The 23,073-nt window shown below is 38.4% G+C and overlaps 1 protein-coding gene across 6 annotated transcripts in view; it reads left to right on the plus strand.

Annotated features, from left to right (window-relative positions):
* Positions 1-20,891, plus strand: part of CACNA1D (calcium voltage-gated channel subunit alpha1 D) — a 169,190-nt gene extending 148,299 nt beyond the window's left edge. For 5 of the 6 annotated variants that reach the window (XM_077184753.1, XM_077184757.1, XM_077184754.1 and 2 more), the window contains 8 exons: positions 9,001-9,117; positions 10,625-10,989; positions 11,284-11,310; positions 12,178-12,327; positions 13,278-13,441; positions 16,127-16,248; positions 16,908-17,228; positions 18,692-20,891. In XM_077184753.1, coding sequence (XP_077040868.1) covers positions 9,001-9,117; positions 10,625-10,989; positions 11,284-11,310; positions 12,178-12,327; positions 13,278-13,441; positions 16,127-16,248; positions 16,908-17,228; positions 18,692-18,985 — 1,560 coding nt within the window. In that variant the 3' untranslated portion in view covers positions 18,986-20,891. The remainder of the gene's footprint in view (positions 1-9,000; positions 9,118-10,624; positions 10,990-11,283; positions 11,311-12,177; positions 12,328-13,277; positions 13,442-16,126; positions 16,249-16,907; positions 17,229-18,691) is intronic. The other variant, XM_077184756.1, reaches the window with a different exon arrangement.
* The last annotated feature ends 2,182 nt before the right edge of the window (positions 20,892-23,073 follow it).

Below are 23,073 nucleotides of genomic sequence, written 5' to 3' on the forward strand. Positions count from 1 at the left end.
GGAACTTCCTACTGTGCATTACCTCATAGTAATTAGGTTTTTATACAGTACCATTTTTCTTAATTCTCATTTTTCTTTTTCTTTTCCACTTATGATATGGTGAAATATCTTCCTTTTTTATTGTTTGCAAATTCTGATTTTTTTTATCCATGAATTTATATCATAGGAAGTATTAACATACTGCATTAACGTCACCCACTTCTGTCTATCTCTTAAAACAAGCTATCACATGGAAACAAGGACAATAGATTTGGCCTTCTGTCTCTCAACAGGCCTGCAGCAAGCAGTCCATAGAGTACATGTGATCTAAAGAGCAAATTCTGACAACTTCTTTCCACTGGTACCTTTGTAGAATAAACTTTGAAACAGGCAAATGGAAAGCTGTTCTCAAATAATTCCAGACATCATACACTGCACCATTTTTATTGGATTGGGACTTTGTGAATTTCAGTTAATGATTAGCAGTTTGCTACAAACTAGAAATATATGTGTTTCTGATAGTTTTTTTATTCTAATGCCAAAATTTAGGACTATGTTTAGAAAATCCCTTCCTAAAAGAGGAGAACTGTGTTAACTTGGTTGGTTAAAACCCTGTTGGTTTGTACTTCAGTTTAGCAAAATGATCTTTGCTGTGTTAAGTGGGTGATGTGTTTCATTCCCATTTCCTGAGAAAGTCTCTGCTGGCAGCCCTGACTGCCATTGTGTTCCAAATCACCACAAGTGTAGGAGATGCAGCAGGCAGGGGAGGATTCACCACAGTCCTTGCTATGGGTTTGTGCCCACATGGCTTGGCAGGGATGTATTAACTGTATCTGCATACAAGAAAGAAGAGGAAATTATTGGTAATGGATCTGATAAAAAGGCTGTAAACAGTTGAGAGGGCAGTGAAAGATGTTGGACTTTTGGGCAGGACTTTTCAGACTTTATTGCAGAAGCATTTGAGCATAAGGAGGTCAAAGTTTTTGAGGTTTTGGGCCTCAGTATTGCAGGTTTCCACTTGTGTTTTTGAAATGGCACACATAACAATGTAGAGAGAACCACTGAGCTGTCAAATGTGAGTGTGCTCTCTTGTTTATTATCAGACTCTGCTTCTTGTTCAATGACTGAGGGCAAGATGGAACTGGAAAGACTCAGCTCTTCCTCTCTTATTAGGCAAATATTTTTCAGTTAAAAAAATGATCATGAATCTCCACTAGAAATCTGCAAAGACCTATGGGATTTGAGGCATGGAGCTTTTTTTTCTGATTAAAACAATGGGATTGAAATGACCCAGGCCAGTAGGTGGGGAGATTATTGCTTTCTTTTTTCCCATCTTCCTCTTTTCTGCTTTTGTCTCTCTAACAAATCAGTAGGAACTCAACTTGATTGACCGAATAAAAATGGAAACACTGTTTCAAAGAGACCTGAGACCTGTGGTTAGAAGAAAAAACCCAGGCAGGCATATAAATGAATAATATAATTTTAAACTGGAAGCTGCAGCATGTCAAATTCAAGGTCCTAATGCTGTGTCTGTTGGAATAATTACTTATATGAGGATACAGCTTTAAAACAGAGCTGGATATCAGAACTGCAAAATCCTTAAGCAAACCAGCAGATAAAAGCAATGCCACCTGTTTCAGTTTGTGTCAAAAGCCACATGAGCCATAAATGCTCCTGTGCTTTTGCTGATACCTGTGACTTTCTCTTGGGGTGAATGAACTGGGTGATTAGTGAAGAACATGGTTCCCAAGGATTTAATCAACCCTGCAGTTCCTGCGTTATCTAGCCTGGCTTTCCTTATCTCCTATCTCTTGCAAGAGAGGAAGAAAACAATCTGCCATTCTCTTCAGATATTTACAGCCCCTTCCTAACCTTTGAGTGAAGCAAGAGGTGAGTTAGAGTTTTATAATCCTGCAGATTCCTACAGTTGGCCATGTCACACTTTCCTGCCTTCAGAGAGCAAACAGCTCCTGTGAGACAGAAGGCTCCTGGGGGCAGAATCTATTGTGTTTTAATTCAAAGAACAGCTGTTGGGGAAAACATTAATGGATGCTGCCATTTTACCTGTTTTATGAGACTGAAACTGCCTTTTTTAAAATATAGATAAATCCTTTGCCCTCTTTTATTCCTCATGCTCAGGAGGCTGGGTTTTTACAATAATTTCATTCAGTACTTTTGAGGATACTGAATGGAAATCCTGTAAATGTCAAATGGCCTAAGGTCCTATTTTTCCAAGGGAATTACACTTTGGTTTTTTTTTTTTTTTTAACTAATCCTTTAGTTGTAATCTAGGATATTAGATTGGATGCCTTGCCTTTAGCTAAAACTTTTAAAAACATGTACTTCTTATGCTGCTGTCTCTGATAGAATGACTTACATGTATGTAGGCAGAAAAGCAGAATAATAACTTTTACATGCAAGATCAAGAGGGTTTTTAGGACTGCAAAACAAAATCTCCACAATATTACAACTAGAGTTCAAGGTCATAAAAATAACATTTGCTGCAAGAAAAGCACTTCCAGAAAGAGTGTAGTATGAAAGACAGGGAGCCATCCACACTGTCTTTAGTTAGCTTAGGAGAATTGCATATCATAGAGTAAAATTCTGTGAATCCAGGAAGTCCAGTCAGGCTTACTGGTGGCCTACAGTAGTTGTTTTAATAAGTTCTGTTTCACCAGGTGTGGGAATAACTCTTCCCTTGGAAGCCACATGACTTAGCTAAAGATGCAGTCCGCACACTCAGGAAGGCAGAATGACCAAGGAGCATGGGTAAAAATACTGTTAGATGTTATCTTCAGAGAGACACCCAGAGCATTTCATTTCAGGGTGATTGAACACTAGAATACACAGAATAGGGGTTTTATGTCATTGAGACTTAGGCATTTAAATACATGGAAATGAAACTTGTATCCTTTGTCTGAGTTTTGGTTATATGAACCCAAAACTTGTGAACTGTGCCACAAGAATATCCCTGGCAGGCCCCTCATGTTTGGGGGCCAGAACCTCCACCCAACTCCAATAAAGAAAGCAGCTTCTTCTGACACTGGATTTGAGCTGTGTTTGGTGCAGGAGAAGAAAGAATGGAAGTTTGGGTTGAGTTAGAAAATCAGAGCAGAGCTCCCTGCAGAACTGGATTTGCTTTGTGTATGCCAGAGCATGCAGCAGGCAGGGATTCCTCTTCTTACTCCACAGTGACTTCATTCAGGGTGATTTTTATCCTCTAGAGCTCAGGTTTTCCTCAAGGGTGTAGCATTGGCTGCCAGCCTAACCCAGGCTGCTGCTTGGGTATGTCAGAGGGGAGGCAGCAGCCCAGAAACTGAGGAGGGGATGATTATCTGCTCATGCTGCTAAGTCAAGGAAGTCTTTCTGCCATGAAGTTTCAAATTCCTCCTCACTCAGAAAAGGACACTTCAGATGAAAACCAGCATTTTGTTTAAACTTGCATATTATCACCAAACCTGTCTTCAGAGCTGCAGTAACAGCATCCCTTGGAACCCCCCCAGTTTGTGTTCTGCAGACCCAGGGGAATTCACACCCTTATGGAGGCCAGAGAACAAGAGACTCTGAAATGATGGGTGACCAGTTTGAGTCACCTGTTGATGCCATTTTTGTGATGCTACACATGCCCTGAGGTCACCAACAAAAAGGGTTTCCACTGCCTTTCTTGTGCTATTGACTGATACTTGTGCAGCAACCACAAATATATTTTCTGGGTCAGAAAGGGATGTCTTTGTGTAATGATGGAAACTTGTATTGAGCCAAACAGTAGTCACATTGCTAGTAAAATAGATGTTAAGTGAAGCATGAACAATTTTAATTACTTTCATCTAGCACAGAGAGGGAATGAACTAATTCTGCACTATTTTTCCTATGGAAAACACTTACTGTAACATCTGTATATAGATGTGTTATATATGTAACACATCCATATTTCATATTTATTTATGTATAGCCCTCTTTGTTGATACACAGAAATAAAAGTTAAAGGATATTTTCTTTCACATCCCAGGTACATAAAAGCACTGATTTATTGACCTGAGCCTGATTTTGGAAACATGTTTCAGATTAAACTAATCATGATTTATTCTCTCTGCAAATGTTACAACCGCTATTAACCCTGTAGTAAATGGTGATAGAAAAAGAAAAAAGCCAAACCCTCTGGTAGGCATCAGCTGAGGGGTTAATTTGTTGCTCAAGTCCCATTTAATTGTGCTCTGATGTTCCTGTGGTGCTCCCAGAAGGGCTCAGCCCTGGCAGCCTTTGTGCAGCTGCAGCGCTGGGAGCTGGCTCTGCCAGGATGGAGAACTCTGGGCTATCAAGGCTTGACCACTTTGTCTCCTATGTCCACTGCTACAGTGTAGGTCTTTCAGATATTTTTCTGCATGCTTATTTCCTTTTAAAAGTAGTTCTGTCATTGTATTATGTTCATACTAACCTCTGTTTATTTTTAAGTGTCAATGTAGCTCTGAGGTTTATTAATCTTTGTAGTTTTCTTTGCTCTAAAATAAACAGATAGTAAAAACATGTTCTTTACCTATAAATCTAGTGGTTTACAGGAATGTTTTTAGCATCATTCCAGGCTTCCAGGATTGTGAAGCTCTGAAAACCTAAGCATTTAGTATTCATGTTTGTGCTTTTTTCCAGTTCTAGTGAGTTTATATAGTAATATACATAAATATCATTGCTCTGTCTGTGAAGCAAAGTTTGCCAGTGTCTTCCAGTTCCTGGTACCACTCTAGGACAGCTCAAAAAGGGAGCACTGGAAATAATGTAGATGACAATGATATTATTTAAATAAGGGTAGTGTGCTTGCACTTCTTGAACTGAGCTTAAACTGCATCTATATATAGGTTGGACCATACCTGAAAGTGGTTTTGGACTGAATTTAGGTACAGGGAAAAGGATTTTTTGTAGTTCCAGTATTTGTAAGCATTTGAGGTCTTTTTTCTGAAAGTCATGACTGGAGTCTTGCATTAGACTAGGATTTCTTAATAAAAGACATGTATTTAAAATGGTGTTACTCTTTTATGCATACTGTAGATGTGGGAAGTGGATTTAAAATCTGTTTGGCATTTTTTAAAAGCAGTCTTTTCATAATGTTTGCATGTTTAACTTCCAAATGTTTTGATGGTTTGGTGTGAGTTGCCTTTCAAGCCTCTTAAGGCAAATCTCTAAATAACCTGTCTAGGGGTAGTTATTGGTCATATGATATATTTTCTCAGTGAGGATGAGGAACTCCTACATTTCTGTTATTTCTACTTTTGAAAACACATCTGTGTCATCTCACTGGTGTGTCAGAGACAGGGGCATCAGTCATTGTCTTTTGAGATGCTATTTAGGACCCAGCACTGCTTATCAATGCCTTGTGCCATGCAGAAAACATTGCAGGTGCTGTTGTGCCTCCAGAGCACAGCTGCACAGAATTACCATGTTCATCTGCAGTCATTCTGGGCATTTATGGGAAAGCCTAATTAAAGACATGCCTGGGTTTCTCATGTAATTATGTTGTTCAGCACTCTATGTGTCACAGCTTTGCTGAGTAACCTTTGGACTGATGCTTCTCATCTTTCTCTCACCTACAAGGAAAAAAGATGAAGCAAAGAAGGAATCAAATGTTTAATTTTCGATAAACCATGTGTCTGAACAAGAAATAACTTCTTTTGCAAACTTCTAGTGAAATCTGTAGAACAGTTAGAGCTGTGCTCAAGGACTGTGAGGAAGCAATCCCTCTATAACACTCAAATTTGATTTTTTAAAAAAGTCATGAAAACATGATGCTTCAGGAATGGGGCACATCTTGAATCTCTGTATGTAATAAAAGTCTTATGAAGTTCTAGGTAGGGCAATAACCACCTCCTAAGAACTTTAGCAGTCCTAGTGAAAAAGAAACAAGCACACCTCTGGCAAGAGTAGACAATTCACTATCCAGCCTCTCTTTTTTGAAAAGCCCCATCTGCTCAGCTTTTGCTTTTATCTCTGATTTAAATGTAGCAGTTTTTAAAACCTCAAAAATGGAGGACATGGAGTGCTCCCATTGCTATCTTGTGTGTTACATTTTCACCAGGGTTCTTGCTGGGTAGACTAAAATGTGCAATATTATGTAGAGAACGTGTATCTGAAGGACACTTCTTCCCTGTAAACCAAAGAAGAGGTGTGGGGTAGGTTGGTTTGATGTTTCTGTGCACTCTTTTGTTTTAGAGATCTTTGGTTTTGAAGTGCTTGGATGTGAAGTCAAATGTTTGATCAGTGCATGCTGCCTCAGCCTTTGCAGAAGATATTAAGTGTTCATTAAGGTTCCAAGGAGGGATTTTCCTACTGACATAAAAGTACCAGTTCCTGTGGTTTTATATCAGTCCTACTTTAACTGACTGATCTAATGAAGAATTGTCCAATCAGTGTGAGATCAGCATGAGCATTTGTATCATGATGTGGTGCTCCCCATATAATGTTAGATTATTTATGATGCTGTTGGATTGCACCAGGTAAGATGAGACAGTGAGTGGGAGTAGCCATTTTCAGGAGAGAGTTCACAAAATCATTGTAGGTCATTCATTAGAGCAAACTGAGGAATGTTTCAATTCTGTAGACTGGTGTTGCTTGAGAGCTTCAGTGCTGGCTGAGAGTGAATAAATCTGCTGGGTTTAGTGTGATAAACATAAACCTTTGGACATGGTGATCCAGGCTTCTTTCTTCCACTGCTGACTGTGTAAATGCAAGAGGTCTGTCACTTGGAAATGAGTTTCACTGGAGAGAGATGAGATGATAAAGGGTGCCTGGCTTTCTCTGGAGTAAAGGAGAGGTAATTCACCAAGAAGTAAGCCAGAAGGCAGCTGGAAATGTAATCAAAATTAAATTACCATTCCGTGTGTTGCTGTCAAACACGTGGCTTTTCTCAGCCTCCAGGCATATATTTGTAGGGCTTTGTCACAATTTGGCAGACAGGAGTTTGAGCTAGTAGATTTTGTCAGAGTTACATTTTGTCTGGTGCTGCTCTAGGACAGTGCTGTGTTCACAGAAGGGCTCAGCTCAAAGGCAGCCTGGGCTGGCTGAAAACTCAGAGCTTTTGTGCAGTTGTAGAGCAGAAAACTCAGCCACAGTTGAGAGATGGGCTTCTCCAGCAAGAATAATTCAGGACAATCAAGACTTTGCTGTGTCTCTTATTATGTGTATCTTATATGTTCAGTCTTGTAGTGTAGGTCTATTCAGGTATTTTTCTGGATGCTAATTACCTTATTTTAGCATTTTTCAAATTGTATTCTGTTCATAATAAGCTCAGTTTATTTTTATGTTCATGTGCTAGCTGAGGATTTTTTGTTCTTTTTCCTTCTCTTTGCTCTAAAGTCAGCAGGTAGTGAGTGTGAAATGCAAGTGGCTCTTTTAGCTAATAGTCAACTAACCAAAATATAATAGCAGTCCTTTAGTAAATAAATACTGCATTTGTCTCTGTTAAATCCATAGAAGCCTCTGATCTTCCACTTGAATAGCTGTACTTAAAGTGTTAATTTTGCTTTCCTTTAGCACCTTGCAAAATGATGACATTAGCAACCTTGCTGAGGTTCTGACTATGCAATTAGCATAGGAAGTGGGAGAAAGCACAATGTATTCATGAAATGAGTATTGTATATTAACTCACTAGTAAATGATTTTTAGAGCCTTGTTCAATTATAGCATAACTCTCAAAGTTCATCCCTGAGGAGGAAAACTGAATTGCCAAATAGATGTAGGTAATGTGATTAGTCAGGCACCTTTTTCAGGAAGGGAAATACTGGAGTGAGTGAAACCTGAAGTGGAGCCTGTAGTAAATCTACCTCATTGAAGTTCAAAGTTTTTTGGCTTATCCCTTTCCAGGTTCTGATTGCCCACACTGCATAAATGCCATTTTTCTCCTCAGCAAAGCTGTTTCTGTTTTGAGCAGTTCTGTGAGGAAACAGCATGAATGAGACCAAGCCATGTTTGGGGTCCTCCAGGGTCTCTCAGCTCCTTCTGCAACTCTGAAACACAAAATTCTCTGCACATCCTTGTGCTACCCCAGGGCAAGTAACGTGCAATGTCAGTGTTGTGCTGGGACAACCCTCACATCTCCTTCAAAAATGTTAAAAAAGAATTTTAGATTTTCAGGTTTTTAGATCATAAGCAAAAATTGAACCAAGTGCTGTGCAGGATTTTTAGTAGTGTATGTGTAGTGGTAAAGGGTTAAACACACAGATCTTGGATTTTTCTGAACCTGAGGAGATAAAGGAAGTTGCTGGGAAGAATGAGATTGTTGTTCTTGCTTGGGATCATAGCAGGCAGAGTGAAATCAGGAGGAATTTTCTCCTTTTTGAAGTAAGGCCTGCAAAGCCCTGAGCTCTTGGGGTGGGCATGATGTCTCTCTCCTCCCTGATGTGCAGGTCTGTCCTGGGCAGTGTCAGCTTTATCCCTTTTCCTAAATGTTGCTTGTGGTAGCAAACTTGAGAGGAATCTGAACTGGTGTACACTGAGTCTCTGTTGCTGTAACTCAATGGTTTTCTATCCTAAACTAAAGCTTTAAACCAAATATCTGCAAATCACAGTGCAGTGCAGATGAGCTGGAATTATTTCACTGCTTTCTTTTCCATCTGAGCTCTGCTAAAATTGCTGTTGCTATAGCAAAGATCTCCTTGTGTTTCCTTTGTTGACACAGGCTGCAAACATGTTTTGAACATTAAATATACATCTCATTGAAATGCATTTTATTATAGTTCTTGCTGATTTTTAATAAGATTAATTTTTCTTCCATAGGGGTCCATAAACATCAGTGGTGTTTTAGTCAGTATCTACACTGTGATAATAAAGACATGATCACCTCAGTACTACCAGGGTGGTACTGGAATATATAAACTTTTTGTGAATAACAGTAAAGGAACTTACAGCTGAATACATCCTCTGTGGATGTATTAACAAAAACTGTTAACTGTCCTTTAAAATAATTTTAACACCAGTAATTAAAGAGCAAAAAAGAATTTGCATTCCTAATGTATTATGGTGTTGTCATTGATTTAGGCAGGACTAAGGACACTTCATGATATTGGCCCAGAAATACGCCGAGCTATTTCCTGTGACTTGCAAGATGATGAACCAGAGGAAAACAATCCAGAGGAGGAGGAAGATGTTTATAAAGTAATGTCAGAACACAACCATGTGAATTGTTTTTTGTATAATATGAGAGTAAAGAATGACCTTGTCCTTGAATATGAAATAACATAGTAATACTTTTAAACCCCTCAAATCAGAAAATAGAAATATTTTATAAATAATGATATTTTATGTATACATCTATAAAAATGGTAGTATCAGGACACTTGCATTTCTTCATAAATTTAGGAAGCAGTTCCTGCAGGGTGTTTCTCCTGCCCCTAATTCTTTCTCATGAATTCTTATTTTTTCTTAGGCAAATCCTATCAAAAGGTATGAACCTTGCCATCTCAAATTTTGATAGAGGCAAGGTTGAAACTGGTTTTAACCTCTGCAGTGGTAGATAGGAAGAAGAGAATGAAAGTCTATGCAAGCAAACCACAACAGACACGGAGCTGCATATTTAAAACTGAATACACGGGGTTACACAGAGATCAACTAAATAAAATGCCATTTCCAATCCCATGAGGGATATCAATAAGAATCAATCAGAAAAAAAATTAGGTTTCCTCTTTATGTTATTTAGTCCTAAATGGTGAATATGTAAATTTGGTGTTATAATCAGAGGCAGTCTGCAAACCATTTGTCAGCCAGCAAGGAAACTTATTTTTTCCCAATCATTTCAGAAGAAGCAGATGTAAAATGATGCTTCTGCAGGAATTACAGCAGAAGCCCCATAGCTTGCTACTGTCCTTTGCAAAAAGGAGGATGTGGCACTGGAGACAGTGCCTCAGCTGCCACCAGTAGATGCATTTCTCTGCCAACCATCATTACCTCCTGTCTTCTCTAGATTGAGCTGCAACTCAGACTGCTGTCATCCAGGACCCACACCTGGCTAGACAGGGAGGCTCCCTAACCTGGGTCAGGTGTCCAAGACAGCTGCATGTCACAGTCATACCTTAGCACCTCATCCTTTCTTTCACCATCCATCACACTCCCAGGGCTGATAAACAGAAACTCTTTCTTGTACCTCTGCGAGAAGAAAGAATGGAAGCACTGGAGCTGAATGTTCCCTCCTGGGATTTGCTTGCAAGCTGTTGCATGGCACTCCATTCTGTCTGAGTGACTCCTGCTGCAAACCCCTGCCCTGGGAGAGCAGCACAGAACTTCACCAAGGCCTTCCCCCAAATTAAGCAAACACATCTCTTTCTGAGGAAGCTGGTGCATGTTCATTTATGGGAATCTAGGTTTCTCCTGCGTAATAAAATGTGGAGAAAGCTGGATATGTCACTTTTACTTGGGTGGAAAAGAATAATGATCACAGCATACTGTTGATTTGACTCTGAAATACAATATTGTCATCACCACAATCACATCTCTGTCACTTCAGGAGATCCCATCTGAAGCATCATAAAATTAGAAAGAAAAATCACAGGTTACTTGAATTGCTACTTTTCTATGCATGTAGGAGAGAAAAGTAAGTTGTCACTGTCAAGAGTATGTTCTGTTAAGGTTTCTGATATAATTCTTTCTTTCTCTTCCCCTAAAACAGAGGAATGGTGCCCTCTTTGGCAACCACATAAACCACATTAGCAGTGACAGACGAGATTCCTTTCACCAAATCAACACCACACACCGTCCCTTACACGTCCAGCGGCCTTCAATTCCCTCTGCAAGTGATCCTGAGAAAAACATGTACCATCAGGCAGGAAACTCTGTGTACCACAACCATCATACCCACAACTCAGTAGGAAAGCATGTTCCAAACTCAACAAATGCCAATCTCAATAATGCCAACGTGTCCAAAGTCCATGGAAAACACCCAAGTTTTGGGAATCGTGAGCACCGATCTGAGAACGGTTACCGCTCACACTCCAGGGCTGACCATGAGAAGAGAAGAAGGCCAAGCAGTAGGAGGTAAACTTAAATATGCCTTTGTTTTTAAATAAACTTATAAATACACTATAGGAAACTTAAGCTAAGTGAAATTAATTTGAATCTTCATTTCTGTTGCCTACCAATGTGTAAGTGGTATTAAAAATGTAGCACTGATGAATGGGAAATGCATAAATCTTTACTGGGGTTTGAAAGTAGCAGTTGTCTTTGAAGTGAAATCATTAGTTACAGCATAGACATTGTAATCACTGAAGAGTTCCTCTAAATGACTTGTTCTTAAAATATTTTTCTCATTTTTGTGGCCTACCTGGATAGAACACGCTACTATGAAACATATATTAGGTGAGTTGATATTGTTCTGACATAATTGAAGAGGACAGGGAGTTTTTATTTTTTTTTCCTCTCCTTTCCTGTTTCTTTTCTAAATTAACTGTAAAACAATGCATATGCTTAGTAACTCAAGTGACAATTTCTATTTTTTTACTGCCTGTTCTAAAAGGACGAACTTTTGTTAAAGTTCAAAGTTATTTAAGCCCTTTTGAAAGTCCCGGCAGGTTTCTGCAGTTTTCAACAGGCTAAAGATCACACCTGATTGTAGCCCTTGTTAAAAATTGACTTACCAAGACTGGAAAACCACTGGTGTTAGCTTTGATAAATGTTAATGTGTACAGTTCCTTTTATAGGGAACCCAAAATCTTTCCTGGTCCTCTGTCTGAATATTTTCTAAGCACTTCTTAAAATATAAGATCTATTGTTTTAATTAAAGTGCATTGGTAAATGGATGCTTAGTGGTGGTTTTAATGTCTAGATTTGCATACCCATTTCAGATTTCTTTTTGAATACCTCAGTGAAAACTTCTTAATATTTGAGCCATTTGGCAAACTTCAGGCATTGGAGAGAGGCTGTGTTTTTCCCAATGACAATGTATAGAATATAAAAAGTCTTGATTGTATTTGATTTCACTGAGCATCTTTTTATTGCTTTTCTATTGTACCAGAAGGAAATAAAGGAAGGCCATCTTTAAGAAACAGATACATCATTCACGTTCTGAACTGCACTGCTGTAACACCACATCCTGAACTAAGAGTTGTTAATGCTTGTCTTTTTCTTCTCCTCCTTGAAAAACATTAAAAGAATTATAAGAATATTATAAACAATACATAATTGATATAAATAGAATAGAAATTCCTATTTGGTTGCTGCTTCCAGGTCTGACACTGGTGACGGGCGCCGTCCGACCATTCGCCGGGAAGAGCACGAAGTGCAAGACTACTGCAATGATGATCATTATCTGGCAGAGCAGGACTATTACAGTGGAGAAGAATATTATGAAGATGATAGTATGTTGTCAGGAAACAGGTGAGGATATTTGTTAAATAAAAATATTTATTAAATAAAATAGTGTGCAAAAATATGTTGGCATTTTACGTACCTAGATGTAAAGGCTTCATTAAGCACATTCACACTGCAAATTCTCTAATGAAATTAATGCTCCACAACTGCTGAAATGGGAAATGATGAGGAAAGGAGAGTATTCCGAAGAGAGAATGTTTCCCTTCTACTGACTACATTCAGTAGCATCTCAAATATAATCTCCACTTCTGTCCATTTTTAAAAAATGTTCAAGTCCAGCCCAGAAGTAGAGGAATTTATTGCCATTTTATCTTAGATCCATAGGTGGATATGTTAAAGTGCCAGACATGCTGAATTCTCCTCCTCCTCCTCCTCCTGCAATATGGGCTACATTCACCAGCTGATTTCTGGCGAGATTGGCACCATAATCTGCATCCCGTTGATTTGCATGAAAGCTAAATTTTACAGAATTCTCAGGTCACATTTTTTTTTTTTGTATGACAGTCAGCATCAAGTAACACCCTTTCAAGATCTGATTTTAAACATGAGAATATCCAGAATGTAAGAGGCTTAAATCCATTCTGAACTTCTATGCTCTGCACCTTAGCCAGGGATGTCAAGAGAGCATGGCCGGAGTAGAAGACAGTATTTATTTTACTTTTTTAAGCAGTGTGTGACTGAGATCTTACATTTTTGCCTGTACTGGTAAGAATAAATTCTTTGAAAATACAAGATGATGAAAAATTTAACCTGAGAATTGACCTGAGTAGAGAAGTATATGCCCTCTCAAAATCCTACAGAAACTGAATTTTAAATCTGAGTTGTGCAATTACAGAATGCAGTGTTTAATTCTCTTGCTGGAGGAAAAGTACACTTGAAAATCTTTTAGAAGGAAACAAATTTTGTAACTGCTTACAAAAACTCACCGAAAGAATATTTTATTTTTTTTAATGCAGGCATAGATATGATTATCACTGTAGATATCACTGCCATGAATCAGATTTTGAGAGACCAAAAGGTTACCATCACCCACATGGTTTTTTTGAGGAAGATGATTCACAGATCTGTTATGATACAAAAAGATCTCCTAGGAGACGGCTGCTACCTCCAACACCACCACGTAAGTACAGTAAGGACAATTGCTTTGCAAATCTGGAATAATTCAAATACATTCAGACAGATTCCAGTTTAAAAAGGATTTTTTTTTTCTTAAACTTGGATTTTAAGCATCTTATTTCAGATTGACATTGGTACTTTATTCTGCTGTCTCAGGAATGATGCTTAAAATTCTGTGTTTCTTCTGAGGGAGAGGATGTTTCAATTTATAGATAGAATTAGCATTGTCAACAGATGTTTTTTTCCCTGATTCTTTAATTCTCATTTCTTCTCTTCCTTGTATCTATCCCTTGGTTTTTTTCCTTATCTCAAGAACAATATTGGTTCTTATCTTGCAATCCTGTCTTTGTATGTTCCAGGCCATACTGCAGAGATTAGCAGTGCTAATCCTCTGGTGAAACTAGGCACAGACTCAAAATTCTTGGGTTTGAGCTTTGACCTCTGAGTGCAAAAGCAACCTCTTTTTAAGGCTTTTTCTTGTCTCAGAGATTCTCAAGTGTATTGAGATAATTTTCTATCTGAGGTACAGTCTTAGACTGTTTAAAGCTACAGAAAGCTGTGGTAAAAGGCAGCAGCAAAATGTATTTTTCTATAATGAATGTAGAATTCTCCAGCAATACTGCCAGTACTGGATCTACACTTTGGGCACTCATCTCCTTATAAGACTGGCAATGCTCTCTGCTTTTTGGCTTTCTGCCCTTAGGGGTTACAGGGGGCAGAATGAGTCTTGCACCACAGAGAGCGAATAACTCAGCTGAACAGTAGTGAAGGGTTCAGAAAGCTGCTGTCTGTCTTCCAGTAGTAGAAGGGAAGCACATCAGGTGAAGGAGAGAGTGTGAAAGGAGACCCCTGTACATCTTTCTACAAGCCTCTCTGATAACAGAGGAATTTTAAGCCAAAGAAATAGATAGGTGCTTTTTATACCCATTCCACAGATTGCAGGAGAAAAAATTTCATGTAAAAATTGTCCTGGGTCTGCCCATGAAAATGTTTTGAGTGGAGGGTTAAAGGTTTCCTCTAACTGCAGTCTTGGAGATAAAGTTTTAATGACAGTGTTTGGCAGTAATTTATTTAGAGGAAATGATGCTTTTTATCTCATCTACAGGAAACTTGATTAAGGTACTAGATAAGATTATTTGATATTCTAGGATAAGAGGACATAGTTCTGATCGAAGTTGCATAAGGGTAACTTAAGAAGTCCTTGACTTGCACCAATGTAATGTCATAAGAGCAATCAGTGTCAGACCTCCTGTCATAACCATTTATTTTATATTCAGGAAAAGAGTTGAGGGATTTTAGCAGCTCAGTATCTGAGCAGATTTTAAAAGAACCTCAAATCTATTATTTGTAGGTAGTGTATGGGCTGTTTGGCCTGGGGAGGAAGCCTTGATTGTTTCACATTATAAAGAAAAAAGGAAAAAAAAAAGAATGTGCAACATTGCACTCAACAGCTCCTGCTAGCATCTGAATCAGTCCAAGTGAACATAGCATCCAGTGCCTTGGCTGAGTACTGCAGTCAGTAAATTGAGCTCTGTGCAAGCTTTCTGGATGCTTCTATGCCAAACTCATCTCCACAGTATTTGAGCAGCTTCCAGAAGTGTACTGAGGAACAATTGAGATGTTCTTTCAGCCTCTTCTCTGCAGAGAAGCATGTGCAAGGAAGTGTCTTGTGTTGGATGAAGGGACTTTTTGGGTTCTTTATTATACATTTTGGTATTGGGACGTTTTATCATATGAGGATCAGGAGCTAAGGCTTACATCCCTCTGTTTGGATTTGCCATAGAGATAAGGGAGAGGGACAAAGTTTGCTTTAGTTAGACAGAATGACCTCGTGGAAGTGCCTGTTCTAGTTCAGTGGCTCTTTCTTAGCAACCAGCATGAAGTGTCTGATAATAACTGTGGGGTGCCATAACTCCATGGCATTTGGTACAGCCAGGTTCTCCCCAGTGTCCCACTCCAGTGCTTACAGCTGTGAGACTGGATCTAGATTCCAGCTGCAGTTCAGCATCCAGGCTCTCTGAACATTGAAGCTGGCAGAGGGAAATGATATCCATGTGCTTCCCATCATTCTGCAGGCTTTCAACAAGGTCAGCTGAAACATCTCCACATTAGCCAAACATCTTGATTCAGTTCAAATTTCTACTTTTTTTTCTATCATGAATGTGCACATAACAGCAGAGACTGTGGATGATTGCTGTGCTAAGCAACAGAATAACCATCAGGAATTGACAATCTGAGTTGACTTGGATATGGTTTTGCATATTGCTTCCAAGGAACTGCAGATTTCATATTTCCCTTGGGAAATCTGGTTTATTAGAATGGAGAGCTTAAAGCCATGGGGAAGGAAGAAGAAAGTCACAGCAGGTTATGGCAAAACTCTGCAGTTGAGAGTCTGAGCCAGTCAGCTGCATCAGTGTGAGGCAGTCAGCTGCTTGTTTTCTGAAGCAGATGCTTCCAGTTCTATCATGTTAGCTTCCTTCTATGATTTCCACCTTTAGACTGCTTTTGCTTATGTGGTTAATCTGTCCTTTATCTTATAACTTGCCACTTGCTTCTATTAGCACAACTTCTTTCTTACTGGAGGATCTGTTTTAATTTGTATCACAGCTCACTCACCCTGGAATTCTGGAAATAATAGACTTTGAGGAAAAATGCTTTGTTTTTCTAATGAATTATGGTTTCCCTGTAGCACACAGACGATCTTCCTTTAACTTCGAATGCCTCCGCCGACAAAGTAGCCAAGACGACATCCCGCTCTCTCCTAATTTTCACCATCGCACGGCTTTGCCCCTTCACTTAATGCAACAGCAGGTAAACCCAAACTCTTCCTTAACCAACAGTGAATTAAATCTTTCCAGCCTCTATGTTTCACTCCTGACTTTCACTGTTGTTTGAAGCAGCACTGGCGTATTCATTGCTAGACCCAAGGCTTCTCAAACATCGACCTTGTACAAAACACAGAATGAGTAGCCTGCCCCTTGGACTCTGAGTGCTCACAAAGAGTCACCATACCCTAAATTTTGACCAGGACTGCATAATACAGCAGCTGTCTGTTAATGTTTGCCTATCTCGATTCCATTTGTGACAATTTGCAAGTACAACTCAGACACTTTCTGAGGCTCAGTGCCCAGCTTGGAAAATGCTGACAGCTTCCTATCCTGTCCTGGACAGAAGGCATGTTTCTATATTTTGTTTTCTTTAATATATGAATATATATATATTTATTAATATATCTTTATTTAATATATTAATATATTTAAAAAGATTTTGTGATATGAGTAAAATGGAAAAAATACCATTTTTTTTATTCAATTTACCAATTTCAGTCCTGTTCCTCTATTACACATCAGAAGATGTTGACTTTGCGTAGCTGCTGCCTGAGAAATTGGTTTGAGCTAACTGCTGAAGTGAGAAATGACTATGACTGAGCATTTGAAATCACTAACTTTTAAAATGCTTCCCTTTGCCAGGTGATGGCTGTGGCAGGTCTGGATTCCAGCAAAGCTCATAAACACTCCCCGAGTCGCTCAACGCGCTCCTGGGCCACCCCACCCGCCACACCTCCCAACAGGGAGCGTTCCCCCTATTACACCCCTCTGATCCAGGTGGACAGGGCTGACTCCACAGAGCACATGAATGGCAGCCTGCCCTCCCTGCACAGGAGCTCCTGGTACACAGATGACCCCGACATCTCCTACAGGACGTTCACCCCAGCCAGCCTGACCGTGCCCAACGACCTGCGGCACAAACACAGCGACAAGCAGAGGAGCGCCGACAGCCTGGTGGAGGCGGTGAGTGCTGCACGGCCTCTGAGCCAGCCAACACTGCCTCTCTGGGAGGTTTTGGGTTAACTCTGCAAAGCACAGAATAAAGTTTGATGCCTCAGGTTTTAGCTTTTATAGTTTTTAGATTCTGTACTGCTTTAGTGTGTACTTCTGAGCTTCATATTAGGAGATAGTCTCTTCACAGAGTAGGGAAACAAAACATTCCTTCTCTAGCTGGGCACCCAGGACAAGCGGCCCATATCTCAGGGCCAAGAGCATAAACAATGTGGACTGAAGAGAGACAAACAAGAAGGATGGGATTTCATAAGCTAAACCCATAATTGGATAATTAATTTCAATATGCAAATGGACCAAAACTTATAAAAGTGTGAGACCCCTTTACCGGTTGTCCATTTTGGGTTCATCTTGGGTGTAGCCCTGGCTGGGCTCTAGTGTTGCCCAAGGTGGATGCATTGCAGTCTTTGAATAAATATCTACTTCATTCTTTAGCTCTGTCTAGTCTCTGTTCTAGGTCAGCCTTCACAAGGCATCAAGTTCACATCAACGCTATGAAAATGGATTTTTAGTTTTATAGCCACAAAGTGGTTTTAGGTAAAGAGGGGAATTTATTCATAACTGCCGTGTAGTAAAGGATTTCTACTGACTCCAGATCTTCACATTAGTGAGAGATTAATCAGAGAACTAAAGATACTTTAGAATTTTGAAATTTAAGGTTTTTAGATGGGCATCAGTTCTGAAGTATCCTTCCACAATGGCAATAAGGAAGAGATTATGCATATGCCTGTTCTCTCTGTTGTTTCTGTGGAAATAAATCCCCATTTTTGCAGTAATCTGAATAAAAGATCAAAACCTCCATGAATCAGTGTACTAAATGCAGAGAGGAGAATAACAACTGCAAGGATTGATTTGTAGATTCACTAAAGAATGCTAAGAATTCCCTTTTATATTAAAAAAGATTTGAAGATAAAGTGTGTACAGCATTTCTTAATCATAGTTAATGTTGTAGCTTCCATCCATCACTTCCTTTCCATTGCTGGGAGCTATACAACACATTTTGTTATGTTTTTGCAAATGGGAATTCAACATCTTTTTTCCATGTACTCTAAAGAACCGAGAACATATAAAATTCTGTATTTCAGACAACTGTTCTAACTGCACCATCTGAGATATATTAACTGTTGTCTTTAGTGTATCAGCATGATGACCGATGTTCAGGAAAGACTACTGCTAGATCTCTAAGGAGAAGTGCCAGATGTACAGCAGCACCATTTACATTATCACACATCATGGTGTTCTTTGGAGTCTTCTCATTGTTGATTTCATAGTTATTTACCTGTAGAGTTTGGCTGGGGGTTGCTCCAGTGATTCAGCATGGGGATTCTAGTGCTTTCATCATTGAGCAATGCTATGATCTGTCTGTTGTTCTGTAATTGCACTGAAATTCTCACTCTCCCCCTTCCCTCTGCCAGGTACTTATATCTGAAGGCCTAGGAAGGTATGCAAAGGACCCTAAGTTTGTTTCGGCTACAAAACACGAGATTGCTGATGCATGTGACATGACTATTGATGAGATGGAGAGTGCAGCAAGTAACCTTCTCAATGGGAATATCAGCAATGGGACCAACGGGGATATGTTTCCAATTCTAAGCAGACAAGATTATGAACTTCAAGATTTTGGTCCTGGCTACAGCGACGAAGAGCCAGAAACGGGACGATACGAAGAAGACTTAGCTGATGAAATGATATGCATTACAAGCTTATAGTATTTAGCAAGGAAAATGTTCTAATAACAGAAAAAGTGCCTCATAGTTTCAAGATGCTAGGCACTAGCTGGAGTGAATAACCAATCCAAGTTTTGTACGAGTGATGTCGCACCTCAAGGAAGCCATAACTAATAAATTTATTATCTCCAGGTTGCCGAAATGTGAACAGAGCTGCAGTAGGTCAAGTCTCCTCCCACGGAATCTTCAGTTCCTCTGTAGGAATGAGGTTCTTTTGAAACCAAGCAGATTGTGACAATCAGTTTTTTGAGGGCTAGAGCAGGATTCTGAGGTGTAATATCTTGCCTGTCTTTCAACCTTGTGCTGCTGTCCTTCCTAGTAGAGCAGGATTTTGTCAGTGACAATGTCTCTATAGGTCTGGCACAGGATTGTGTGGGAAACAGCAACATGAGATGAGTGATGACAACCAATAATGTCATTACCTCAGTGCTCAAAGCATATCAGCTACCATTGCATATCCATTCTAACATTGTTTTCAAACTTGCCTCCTAATTTCTTTTCTTAATGCTCTTCTAAAATATGATTTGTCATGCTCTACCTGTTAGAGATCGTTGGAAAAAGAAGTTATATAAAGAATAATCCGTCATATGTAACATCAGTTTACATAGGAAAATATCATTCAGATGGTCTGTTTTCTGACTATCATGTTAAGGGCAAAATATACTGGAATAATTGCATTCTTACTAATGCACTTGCAACCAGGTTATAGTAGAATTAGATAAGATAGTTTGCTAAAAATTATATAGTAGAAAATATTGTAAATTAATTGTAATATACAATGATTTGTATTTGTAAAGAGATGTTCTATATTTTGTAATTATTGTACCGTAATTGAACTGCAGCAATATTTATGGACCCTAATTATTGTAACTCTCCACAGAATTCTAGATAGAAGTATTTTTACTTGGAATATATAGATCTATAGCATAAATATTTAAATAGAGCCACCTCTCAGTGTAAATCTCTTTTTGGGATAAAGTGTCAAGTGTGAACTTGGCAACAGATCAGATTTTTTAAAAATAATTAAGTCAAAAGAATCTCTCTGCAAAAGGGATGCACCATTGACTACTCAGTCTTATACTTGGAAAGGTTAAAAATTTAAAGTAATTTCTCTTTTTTTTTTTTTTTGACTGAAAAGTAAGCTCTAATTTTATTTTTGTAATAATCTGATGCAAAAAACCCAAAAACCTTGGCAAATTCATGCCAGGGTGTTCCTGGTCATGAGACGACAAGTTTTGACAAAGTGTAATACCCTAAATTGACACAGAAATTATCTGAGGCAGAAAATACTTCACAGGTAAACGAAAATGCTTTACTTCAGTACTATTTTCTCTGCTTGGAAAGAGAAGAAATGTGATAGTATGATTCTACACAGAACCAAAAACCTTGATATGAAAAATATATTATTTTATTGCCTCTACCTTTCTGTTGTTCTATGTGTACTATTTCAAAGATTTATTTTTATGCAATCAAGAGAGGGCTTCAATATTGTTCACAATGCAGTAAAACCCTGAAATGTCTTTGAGGCTGAAATGACCTTGGAGGATAATTAAAACACCCTGAAAGCTACTGTCTATTTTGTTAGCACTGGATAACAATGACTTGTTCTAACAAGTTATCTTATCAGGTTTTACCTGTAGTTCCTATGCTAGATAGCAATCCAGTTCACATTTTTACAAATGTGATGTTTAAAACATGTCAATAAACATTTTGTACATAATGACAGTTTCCTATGAATAGCTTACAGACTTCCTCTAAAATCGTTCTTATTTCAAATGCCAGGATAAGAACTTAAAGGTTTGTAAATTATTTCTTGACCTACATCATTTTGTATTAAAACAAATGCAAAATGTTCTTCAAAATAAAACTGTGTAATAATTTTATTATACCTGGGAGTCCTTTTACTAATATTTTTTCACCAAGAAGTTCCAAAGGTTAAATTCAATTTGCCATATTATAAGAATGTGAGTAAATATGTGGAATCGAGTATCAGTCTGCAGTGTCACATCATTCAAGTCTTTTATGAATGGTTGCTGTTAACCACAAAGAAATAAAACAATCAGAGTATTCATGTGCAAAAGGGATAACTACTTCTCCAGAGAAAGACCTATGGAAATGATTTGGAAAATTTGACTAAAATACCCCAAAACATCTAAATAAATTTTCCATGCTGTATTGGGAAGCTCTTGGGCAGGTTACCCAGCAATATTCACTTTGTTACACTTTTCCAGCTCACAAAAACAAAATCTGGGAGGCCAAAGTGGAGCTATCCCTGTGAAGTAACAATGAGTAGATTTCAATGTTCTACCTTCTGTGGTAAAGCCACTTCTTATAACCACCTTCAAGGCAACTGATGTTAGAATTTAAAAGAAAAAGGAGGAAAACAATCTCAGAATTTTATTTTATCCAGCATGGACATTTGATAGCACATCAGGTTTGGCAGATTGAGCAGAGTGACAGGATTTTTAATTAATGCCTTCTCCAAAGAGACAGAAAACAATATGCTGACCTCACTGTATTTTCATGCTTTTAGTCCTCAGCCTTTAATAGTGTGAGGAGAGACTCTTTAAGGTAGATAAGAAATTTTATGAGAGAAGTGTTTGCAAAAATAAACAATGAAGGAAATTTAGTTGCAGACCATATTTGATGTAGCTATTGGCTTAGGGGAGAACATTTGTATAAGATGAAAAGAATACTTGTTTGCTTTTACTGCAGAAATATGTGGTAACAAGTAATCAATATATGCATAATTACATGGTAATTGGCACCCTTAGAATACTACCAATTTGTAAGTAGTACAAGAAACCTAGAAGTTCTCTCAACAATTAAATCATCATTTATGAGACTCCAAATTTGTTTATATATGTATTTAATGAGAGAAAATACTAGTAAAGAATTAAACACTGGTAAGTATTCTACAGTGAAGTAAATTCACTGAAAAAAGGAATCTATAACATATATTCATATTTGAACAGAGTCTTTTTTTGGAGCTTGGCTGACAGAAGAATTAAGACTAAAAATTGTAATAGTGTAATAAGATATGCTTGTGTTCTCCCTCTTCATTTTAACTATAATATAAAAGGTATTTAATTACTTTTATTATTATTTAATTATATATGATATATCTATACTTTCTAGAATGTAATATATTTATGCTTTTGTTATTTCTCAAAATCCATTTTTACATTTATTTTATAGAAAATTCATATTACAAGCCCACTTTTCCAGTGTCCCTATACCTGCCTAATTTAGTTGCCGACGAATTGACAGTGGGCACTTGGCAAAGATTTTAAGGTTGTGGTGTACAAAATCTTACATAAATTGAATACAATGCAATTTTACAAAAACTGCTATATTGTGCTGCTTTTCAAAGCACTTCTCATACTGAAACAACTTGAGCTGAAATGTGTGTACAAAAGAAATGTTTTTGGTCACTTTTCCTTCTTAATCTCATTGTCCCCAGCCAGAGACCTCCAACTGCCTGGAGCATCTGCAGCTAGCCATTTCCAAGGAGATGCTGGTGTTCTCTCTTGCAGTACCATTGCTGGTCCAAGCATGCTGGCAGGTCTAGTAATTCTTGAATTAAACAGCTTTTACAGTTAACTGGTTTTGAACATATAATATATTATTTGCATATTTATAAAATTTATATCTGGGTAGAATTGGGAATAATCACACTGTATTATTTGGTTGAATAGGTAAAACTGTGGAATCACAACCTGTGTTCTGCAGTCCAGTAAGGTGTACAGGATGATTAATTGCAGCTGTGAGTCTGCCAGTGCTCCACAGGATATATCAGAATAACCTAGACCTGTTCTAAGAACCCTTTGGCAGACTTGACTCTGCTGGAAGTCACAAAAATTTTTAACAGGAATTCAATAACAGCAGCCAGGTACAACACAGGACAAATTAATGGTAAATTGATGCTACTTAAGATTTCCCCAGGGCAACAAACCCTCCAGCACTGCATCACAGGGATCTCATGAGGGAGCCTCAGTGCTCTATAACAGTGAGGCTGGAATTAGTAAAGCAGCTGCAGCTCACAGCAATGAAGATGTTCAAGTGTTTAG

This window comes from Agelaius phoeniceus, chromosome 11 (assembly GCF_051311805.1).
Source record: "Agelaius phoeniceus isolate bAgePho1 chromosome 11, bAgePho1.hap1, whole genome shotgun sequence".
Classification (NCBI taxonomy): domain Eukaryota; kingdom Metazoa; phylum Chordata; class Aves; order Passeriformes; family Icteridae; genus Agelaius; species Agelaius phoeniceus.